We start from the raw sequence: 10,225 nt of genomic DNA on the forward strand, positions 1-10,225 counted from the left end.
GTGGGACTGTGGGAGTCAAGCTCAAGTAAAAACATTGCACAAGCAACTTTCCCTAGAAATTCCCTTGAAATTTCCCCCTAACCAATCACATTCCATGCCATGTCAGTCAAGCAAGACTCCAGGTCAATGGCTGACGGAAGACAAAAATATCCTCTTTCCACACCCATGATTCCCCTAAACTAGAACCCAAAAGCAGGGGCAGTCCTAGTAATCTTCCACTCCCTTCCCCCTACAAATGAAGCAAAGGAAGAGAACACAAAGCTTTGCAAACAAACTTGTTATCAATTTGAGCGCATATTATTGAAAACAAATCAAAAGATGCCTGGTGGGCTTGAAGAAGAAATTGGGGTGAGTGATGAGCTTATCAAGAAAGCTTGTACACTCTCCAAGAAAGCTCACACTTCATCTAAAAATCCATTTGTGAGTGAGAAAATTCGCAGTTCATCCGAGATTGTTTTTGGGTTCTCTGGATCTTGGTCTGTGCCTGATTGGTTCACTGAAAATGGTTTTTTTGGGGCAATTAAGGTTGATCGTCTAAAGTTTCCTTCTCTCAGAAGCATCGGCACCGACGAAGTCGCTTCGGTGAATGATGCATTCATGGGGAGATTTGAGAAGATTCTAGCAACATCATCGCTCAAAGATGAGGTACACATTTCAGTTTATTCTTTTTTTCATTGCATTGTTATGAGATTTGTAGTTGACTACATATTAATAATTTAATATATTGGTTACCATCCATTACACAAAAAAAAATAATAAAAAATAAAAAAAATTAATAATAATAATAATGAAGAAGAAGTAGAAGAAGAAGAGAATATGTATATATATTTATACACACAGAAAGTTCAAGCAAAGTTGCACACACCATGAACTGCAATTAGCAGGGGTGAATACAACACCTCTCTAAAGAGATCATACCATGTGCAAATGTCCTTTAGTTTATATATATATATATATATATTTATTTATTTATTTATTTATATTTATATTTGTTACCATCATTTGGTTAAAATTTTCATTGCAATGCTATGAGATTTGTAGTTGTTCATTGCTAGTGCTAGTTTTTCTTTTCATTTCTTTTTATTTTTCTATTTTCTTTTGTTCTTTGAGGACTTTATGGTGTGCAGTTAAATAATACTAGTAATAATAAGTTGCAATTCTACTTGTGAAAAATGAGGGGTATTTTATCATTTATGTGCCAATTTACAGGCTACTGAATAAGTATGTTAAATATTTCTCTTTAATGAATCAAAATCAGTTCAGTTTGAAAATATTAAATATTCAATTTGCTGTAATTGTACAAGTAAAAGAATCTAAATCAACCTTTTTAATTTACTTCCACAACCCTGTCAATGAGAATGGAACCAATTCATTCCAATGTTCCAAAGTTAATTTGATTTTTTTCCCCCTAATACCATTCTCTGAAAGTTGAAAATTCAATCTAATGTAACAAATGTGATTTTCAGGTAGAGAAAGCAGTCAAAAAGAATCAGCAAGTAGTGTTTGCAGGGCACTCTTCAGGTGGTCCAGTGGCCATTCTTGCAACCGTCTGGTTTTTAGAAAATTACATAAGAACAGACAGCAGCCAAAAGCCGCCTCGCTGCATAACATTTGGATCTCCTCTTATTGGTGATCGGATTTTCCCACATGCTCTTAGGCGAGAGAAATGGGCTGATTGCTTCACACATTTTGTGAAGAAGTATGACATCGTCCCTCGTCTAATGCTCACCCCTCGTGCGTCCATTGAACAACAATTAGGGACAATTCTCGCTTACTTCAACCCAAAATCCACGAATTCCCAGCGTGAATCTATTGAGAGAGCCACAGACACTTCAGTTTTCTGTATGACAGTGATGAGAAATGCGTCGTTAGTTGCAAGTCACGCGGCTTGTAGTCTCAAGGGGAGCAACAATTTGATGTTGCAAACACTAACCAACTTTATACAAGTTAGTCCTTACAGACCTTTCGGCACCTATATATTCTGCTCTGGGAATGGAAAACTGGCTGTTGTGAAGAACCCCGACGCTGTTCTGCAATTGCTGTTCTACTGTTATCAGCTGAGCAGTGAAGCAGAAGCTGGAGAGGTTTCCATTAGAAGCTTAAAGGAACATTTGGGCTATGAAAGTGAATTGAAAGAAAGCCTGGAAATGCAGGATGTGGTTTTGTTCGATCCCACTAAAGAGTTCCCTTTGACTTCAGATGGCAGTGCACTTCCTGAGGCTGCAACAATTAACACGACCTTGAATGACCTTGGCCTGGTGAGTGTTGATACTGTCTTTTATAATGTAAATTGTGTGACCTGTAGGTCACTTGTTCGAAATGGGAAACAACCTCTCCACATACCGAACTAAAGTTGCAGCTGCATACATCTAACTCTCCTCAGACTCCGCAATAGTGGAGCATCGTGCATTGGACTAGCTCCTTTTGTTTTTCTTTATATATATTTTTAAATCTGCAGAAAAAATTATGTAGGCTAACATTTGATTTGGTAAAATTTAAACTTTAGTTGAAATTTGAATCTTGATTATCCTTATAATTGTCAAATAATTAATTGTTGAAGACCCTAACTAATTTCAAGTGCTTGTTGGATTCCAGAGCACAGCAGCCAGGTTGTGTCTTCGCGCTGCTGGAGAATTAGAGAATCAAAAACGGAGAAACCAGGCTACGGTTGATTCCAAGATAAATGATATTGAAGAGAGACAAAATATCATAAAGGAGTACCAAACTAGATGTAGAGTTCAGAAGACCGGTTATTATGATGCCTTCAAGATCCAGGGACTCAAGGATGACTTCCATGCTAACGTGACGAGGCTGGAGCTAGCAGGCATGTGGGACGAGGTTATGGAATTTTTAAAAAAGTATGAACTTCCTGATGAATTTGAGGGCAGGAAAGAGTGGATAGAGCTAGGAACCAAGTTCCGGCGATTGGTGGAGCCTCTGGACATTGCCAACTACTATCGGCATGCGAAGAATAAGGATACTGGATTTTACATGAAATTGGGTATTAGGCCAAAACGTTATACATTCACCCAAAGGTGGCTTGAACATGCTGAGAGGAAGGAGCCCAATGCCTGCTCGGAATCCTGTTTTTGGGCTGTGATGGAGGAAAAAATAGCTAGTAACAAGAAATCGCCTGAGGACGTGGAGGAGATCGTGACAGAAGCACTAAAATGTGTAGAGGATGAGGAGATAGCATTAGCAGGTAAGGATGTCTTCTTGGAAAAATCTACCTTTGTCCAGTGGTGGGAAACACTTCCTGACCACCTTGCACAAAATCCTCGCCTTCTTCCGCATGTAAGCCACTTGAAAAGGAATTCAGGATAGAGGCATTTGCTTATGAAAGGTTCAGACTATTTCAAACAGTTGAGCTCCAAACTTTGTTCCCTTTTCATAGTATCATGTAGTTCATGTGAAAACAATAAGATTACTCTAGTCTCTAGCTATATGTATGCAAAATCTTGTGTTTGAATGAGCAGTTTAAACTTTGTTCTCTTTTCGTAGTATCATGTAGTTCATGTGAAAACAATAAGATTACTCTAGCTATATGTCTACAAAATCATGTGTTTGAATGAGCTGTTTACTTGTCAATTTTTCCATACTCATCCACAAACAGCAATACAAACATACATCATAGTTGCATAATTGTCGTTCACATCCTAAGGGATGACATTGATAAAGAAAAGAAAATCAGTTCAGTTCACTGCAAGGCATGAGCTCTGCTTTAAAATTTGAATTTATGGAGCCTAGAAATTTTGACTCGTATAGAAGTAATGATCAGTCAAGTAATTGAATTTGCAGGTGATGAACTAGTGTAATTTTTAAGCTACAAGTGTTGTGAAAATCAAGAAAAAAGGAGAGAATTGTGTAAATATCATTAGTTTCTTTGGTTTTGCAAAGGGATAGACTAATTTTTTTTTTTCCCCGGGCAACTGGGGTGTGCAGGGCTTCACCCAACTAATCCAAGCGACCCATCCACACAAATCGGGTAAACTCGAACTACATGGATAGACTAATTCTTAGTAAAGCATGAATACCACATAAACTGAATGCACTGCTGATTCTAAACAGCAGACCTAGAAGCTCTATAGTAATGGAGAATAATAATACCCATCATTCAAATTACATATGGTAAAAATAGGTTCCAAACTCACCCATGAGAATTGGAAGAAACTTAATTGTCATTCCTTTTGGGAGCAATAAGAACAACAACAATGATGGATTCTAAAACCATTGAACTTTCCAAGCCAAAATAGAAAAAAATAAAATAAATTGAAGCTTGTGAACCATTGAGATTGATGAACAAGATATAAAAGACTCCAAACATGCCTAAGGATGGCAATTTTCCCTGACTTGCCTAGGTTTTCGCCCCGCCGCCACGCCTCTAATAGGGTGAATTTGGTAGCTCTCTAAATGGATTTGGGGTGAGTATGGTAAAATAATTAAAAACACGAAGTGGATTTTGGACGGGGGAGGGTTTAGTGACGAACCCACCCTGACCCTGCCCCTGCCCCGATTATACATATACCATTAATATATATATAATATTTTTAATATTTTTAAAACCTTTGTTATTTTGTTGAAGTGTTGGTTTATATATTAAACCAGTTCAAGTCCCTCAGATCAATAAGGAAACTTGTTTTCCTAATTTGGCTTTCTTTTTTGGACAGACTTTGGCTATATTGAATATACACGAATTTGACTTGGTTTCCAAGTATTTTTAAATTTTCGAAACTTCTATAAAATCTTTTTTTTACTCAAAATTAGTGATGGCTTTTAGGAACAAAAATTCATTATATTGAGAGAGCCTTTTTGAGAGACATTCTTCAGAAAATCAAACCTGAATTTTCTGATTTTGTTTTGAGAGCACACACATAAACAAATGAGTGATTTCGGAGTGTTGTTCTCTATCTCATCGGAATTGGAGCTTAATTAAAGATTCATTTATTCCGAAAAGCAGATATATCTTATTTCTTTTACAACAAATTCAGATTCGAAGAAGAAGATTTTCCAATCACACTTTGAAGGGAGCAAAGGCATTCGCGAAGTGTTGTTGATCTATCAGCAATCCTTCTACAAGGTTCGAGGCATAAGTTTGAAGTCAAAAGCTGTTGGACAGGAAGTCGCAAAACCAAAGATGTTCAGTAGATTGAGTCTTGGTAGAGTGAAGGGGTGTAAATCCGAGTTAAAGTTCGATGTACTTTGCTTCATACATAATGGATCATTTATGCTCGGGACATCGCAAAAATCCTCGAGATTTTCTCGGTAGCTAAAATCCTGATGTCATTTTTCTAACCTTGCTTTACTTTCCAATATTTAGTTTTGTGATTGTGGATGTTTAATTGATCATACTTGTGAGTAAATTAATTAGTCATAACAATTGTGCAAGTTGACCTAATCACCTCATCTCGGTCATTTAGGGTGTTCATCATAATTAATCAACTAATACCTTCCGCACCGCGTAACTCACAGAAGAGTCTCACTCATCATCAACTGGATGCCACATCTTCCGATTTTGTTTGTTTGATCGGTTTATAAAATATTTTTTCAAATATATATATTATTTTTCACCTTGGCATTAAATTCTCTTAAACATTCACTTTGCCTTCCTGTTCTTTCTACTTTGGAATGTAAGAGATAACTCTAGAAGTGCCATTTAATATTCTCCCCCAATGAGAAACTTAAACTAATAGGTAGTGCTAACACCCAACACATATATACCCAATCACTTTCCCGATCTGTGGGACAAAACCCCTTTAACACTAGTCCTTTACTTTCCACACGTATGCCAGTTGAAGACATGGAAATAATTTGGTGTAGGGAATAAAGAACTCGAAGAACTTTAATTTAGTCATACCAAATCATAATAGCTAGGGTTGCAAATGAATTTAATCGAATCGAGTCGAATTTAAGTGGGCTCAAGAACTTTAGTTTAATCTTACAACACCATAATACCTAGAGCAACACTAAACTAACCAAATAAGAAGGGTCCATATTCATGCATCAAACGGGTGCCACATTTTAATATATATATGCACACACGCGTATTAATTCACTCGAGAAAAATTTAATTGTCACAATTACATATTTGGTAATTAGGAATATCCAATAGGAATTGAGATTTGTTTGAAAATTCCAGTTTTAGTCCAAATTGAAAAACAAAACACAATGGGCCGCAGTCCTATAAGAGCAGCAAAAACCAAAGGTATAGTTGGCACTTCTCTGCGTTTCAAAATGAAAGCATTTAAATACTTATAGGAAAAGAATATGCACTGAAGTTGCAGTCTAATAATATTTTATTTATCTCTTAAAATGAATAGTAAAAATTCGAGTTCCCATAAAAATACAAGTAAGCTTACAAATTTCTTCTGGCCAATAAAAAATAAAAATCTAATAGCTAAACCTTTTCTATTATAAATAAATCTTGAGATTATCAAGGAGACATCATTCATCATAAATAATGTTAAGAACAGAGCTGCAATGTACCCAACTAGCTACTTCTCCCAAACTCTCGACACATTTGGTTGTTGAATACAGGTATTATGGAGGAAAAAAAATATATATATATACAGGTATTATGGTAATACTCTGATGCAGGGAATAAAGAATTCAAGAACTTCATTTTTAGTCTTCCAGATCATAGTTACCCTCCAGCTAGCCAATGACATTGCCGCTGGAAGCAATTTTCCCTAGAAATTCCCTATAAAATTTCCCTAGAAATTTCCCACTAACCAGTCATCCGAGTCAGTCAAGCAAGACCCCAAGGTCTGCTTTAACTAAAAAAACAAAAGACCCCAAGGTCTGGCTGACGAAAGACAGAAATATCCTCCATCCACGCGCGTGATTCCCCTAAACTAGAACCCAAAAGCAGGGACAGTCCTAGTAATCTTCCACTCCCTTCCCCCTACAAATGAAGCAAAGGGAGAGAGCAAAAGCTCTGCAGACAAACTTGTCATCAATTTGAGCATATTATTGAAAACAATCAAAAGATGGCTAGTGGGAGGCTTGAAGAAGAAACTGGGGTGACTGATGAGCTTATCAAGAAAGCTTGTACACTCTCCAAGAAAGCTCACACTTCATCTAAAAATCCATATGTGAGTGAGAAAATTCGCAGTTCATCCGAGATTGTTTTTGGGTTCTCTGGATCTTGGTCTGTGCCTGATTGGTTCACTGAAAATGGTTTTTTTGGGGCAATTAAGGTTGATCGTCTAAAGTTTCCTTCTCTCAGAAGCATCGGCACCGACGAAGTCGCTCGGGTGAATGATGCATTCATGGGGAGATTTGAGAAGATTCTAGCAACATCATCGCTCAAAGATGAGGTACACATTTCAGTTTATTCTTTTTTCATTGCATTGTTATGAGATTTGTAGTTGACTACATATTAATAATTTAATATATTGGTTACCATCCATTACACAAAAAAAATAAAAAATAATAATAAATTAATAATAATAATAATAATGAAGAAGAATTAGAAGTAGAAGAAGAAGGTAATATGTATATATATTTATATATACAGAAAGTTCCAGCAAACGTGCACACACCACGAACTGCAACTAGCAGGGGTGATAGCAGGGATGAATACAGCCCCTCTCCAAAGATATCATACCATCTGTGCTAGTGTCCTTTAATATATATATATATATTTGTTACCATCATTTGGTTAAAATTTTCATTGCATTGTTATGAGATTTGTAGTTGTTCATTGCTATCCCATCCAAATGCTAGTTTTTCTTTTCATTTCTTTTTATTTTTCTATTTTCTTATGTTCTTTGAGGACTATATGGTGTTGCAGTTAAGTAATAATAATAAGTTGCAATTCTACTTGTGAAAAGTGAGGGGTATTTTCAACTTTCATAGCAATGTTCCAAAGTTAATTTGATTTTTTTTCCCCATAATACCCGTCTCTAAAAGTTCAAAATTCAATACAATGTAACAAATGTGATTTTCAGGTAGAAAAAGCAGTCAAAAAGCAGCAGCAAGTAGTGTTTGCAGGGCACTCTTCAGGTGGTCCAGTGGCCATTCTTGCAACCATCTGGTTTTTAGAAAATTACGTAAGAACAGACAGCTGCCAAAAGCCGCCTCGCTGCATAACATTTGGATCTCCTCTTACCGGTGATCGGATTTTCCCGCATGCTCTTAGGCGAGAGAAATGGGCTGATTGCTTCACACATTTTGTGATGAAGTATGACATTGTCCCTCGTATAATGCTCACCCCTCGTGCCTCCATTGAACAACAATTAGGGACAATTCTCGCTTTCTTTAATCCAAAATCCACGAATTCCCAGCGTGAATCTATTGAGAGAGCCACAGACACTTCAGTTTTCTGTATGAACGTGATGAGAAATGCGTCGTTAGTTGCAAGCCACGCGGCTTGTAGTCTCATGGGGAACAACAATTTGATGTTGGAAACACTAACCAACTTTATACAACTTAGTCCTTATAGACCTTTCGGTACCTATATATTCTGCTCTGGGAATGGAAAACTGGCTGTTGTGAAGAACCCCGACGCTGTTCTGCAATTGCTGTTCTATTGTTTTCAGTTGAGCAGTGAAGCAGAAGCTCGAGAGATTTCCATTAGACGCTTAAAGGAACATTTGGGCTATGAAAGTGAATTGAAACAAAGCTTGGAAATGCAGGATGTGGTTTTGTTCGATCCCACTAAGGAGTTCCCTTTGACTTCAGATGGCAGTGCATTTCCTGAGGCTGCAACAATTAACACAACCTTGAATGACCTTGGCCTTGTGAGTGTTGATACTGTCTTTTATACTGTGTCTTGTTCGAAATGGGAAACAACCTCTCCACATACAGAACTAAATCTGCAGCTGCATACATCTAACTCTCCTCAAACTCCGCAATAGTGGAGCATCGTGCATTGGACTAGCTCCTTTTGTTTTTCTTTATATATTCTTTCAAATCTGCAGAAAAAATTATGTAGTCTAACATTTGATTCAGTAAAATTTAAACTTTAGTTGAAATTTGAATCTTGATTATCCTTATAATTGTCAAATAATTATTGTTGAAGACCCTAACTAATTTCAAGTACTTGTTGGATTCCCGAGCACAGCAGCCAGGTTGTGTCTTCGCGCTGCTGGAGAATTAGAGAATCAAAAATGGAGAAACCAGGCTATGGTAGATTCCAAGATAAATGATATTGAAGAGAGACTTAAGATCATAAAGGAGTACCAAGCTAGATGTAGAGTTCAGAAGATCGGTTATTATGATGCCTTCAAGATCCAGGGACTCAAGGATGACTTCCATGCTCACGTGACGAGCCTGGAGCTAGTAGGCATGTGGGACGAGGTTATTGAATTGTTAAAAAAGTATGAACTTCCAGATGAATTTGAGGGCAGGAAAGAGTGGATAGAGCTAGGAACCAAGTACCGGCGATTGCTGGAGCCTCTGAGCATTGCCAACTACTATAGGCTTGCGAAGAATAAGGATACTGGATTGTACATGAAATTGGGTATTAGGCCAAAACGTTATATATTCACCCAAAGGTGGCTTGAACATGCTGAGAGGAAGGCGCCCAATGCCTGCTCGGAATCCTGTTTTTGGGCTGTGATGGAGGAAAAAATAGCTAGTAACAAGAAATCGCCTGAGGACGTGGAGGAGATCGTGACAGAAGCACTAAAATGTGTAGAAGATGAGGAGATAGCATTAGCAGGTAAGGATGTCTTCTTGGAAAAATCTACATTTGTCCGGTGGTGGGAAACACTTCCTGGCCTTCTTGCACAAAATCCTCGCCTTGTTCCGCATGTAAGCCACTTGAAAAGGAATACAGGGTAGAGGCATTTGTTTATGAAAGGTTCGGACTATTTCAAACAGTTGAGCTCCAAACCTTTTTCTCTTTTCATAGTATCATGTAGTTCATGTGAAAAAAATAAGATTACTCTAGCTATGTGTATGCAAAATCTTGTGTTTGAATGGGCTGTTTACTTGTCAAATTTTCCATCCTCATCCACAAACAGCAATACTAACATACGTCATAGTTGCACAATTGTCGTTGACATCCTAAGGATGACATTGAGGGATGACATTGATAAAGAAAAGAAAATCAGTTCAGTTCACTGCAAGGCATGAGCTCTACTTTAAATTTTGAATTTATGGAGCTTATAAATTTTTGACTCTAGAAGTAATATCAGTCAAGTTAGTAATATCAGTCAAGTATGTAACGACCCTAAACTGAATACTAATTAATAAAAAAATTCGACATGACCTTTGCTAA

The 10,225-nt window shown here is 37.2% G+C and overlaps 2 protein-coding genes across 2 annotated transcripts; both read left to right on the plus strand.

The window, feature by feature from the left end:
• The first annotated feature begins 247 nt into the window (after nucleotides 1–247).
• LOC132283611 (protein EDS1-like) lies at nucleotides 248–3,503 on the plus strand. Its single transcript, XM_059785597.1, has 3 exons — nucleotides 248–645; nucleotides 1,467–2,258; nucleotides 2,596–3,503. Exons 1-3 carry the CDS (start codon nucleotides 319–321, stop codon nucleotides 3,322–3,324), a joined length of 1,848 nt encoding a protein of 615 aa, XP_059641580.1. The 5' UTR covers nucleotides 248–318; the 3' UTR covers nucleotides 3,325–3,503.
• A 3,471-nt stretch (nucleotides 3,504–6,974) lies between these two features.
• On the plus strand, nucleotides 6,975–9,904 carry LOC132284238 (protein EDS1-like). The gene is made up of 3 exons (XM_059786322.1): nucleotides 6,975–7,316; nucleotides 7,950–8,745; nucleotides 9,065–9,904. Exons 1-3 carry the CDS (start codon nucleotides 6,987–6,989, stop codon nucleotides 9,784–9,786), a joined length of 1,848 nt encoding a protein of 615 aa, XP_059642305.1. The 5' UTR covers nucleotides 6,975–6,986; the 3' UTR covers nucleotides 9,787–9,904.
• The last annotated feature ends 321 nt before the right edge of the window (nucleotides 9,905–10,225 follow it).

The sequence above is a fragment of the Cornus florida genome, unplaced genomic scaffold, assembly GCF_030987335.1.
Source record: "Cornus florida cultivar Cherokee Brave unplaced genomic scaffold, ASM3098733v1 CherokeeBrave_3.0.0_Hap2_Chr11, whole genome shotgun sequence".
Classification (NCBI taxonomy): Eukaryota; Viridiplantae; Streptophyta; class Magnoliopsida; order Cornales; family Cornaceae; genus Cornus; species Cornus florida.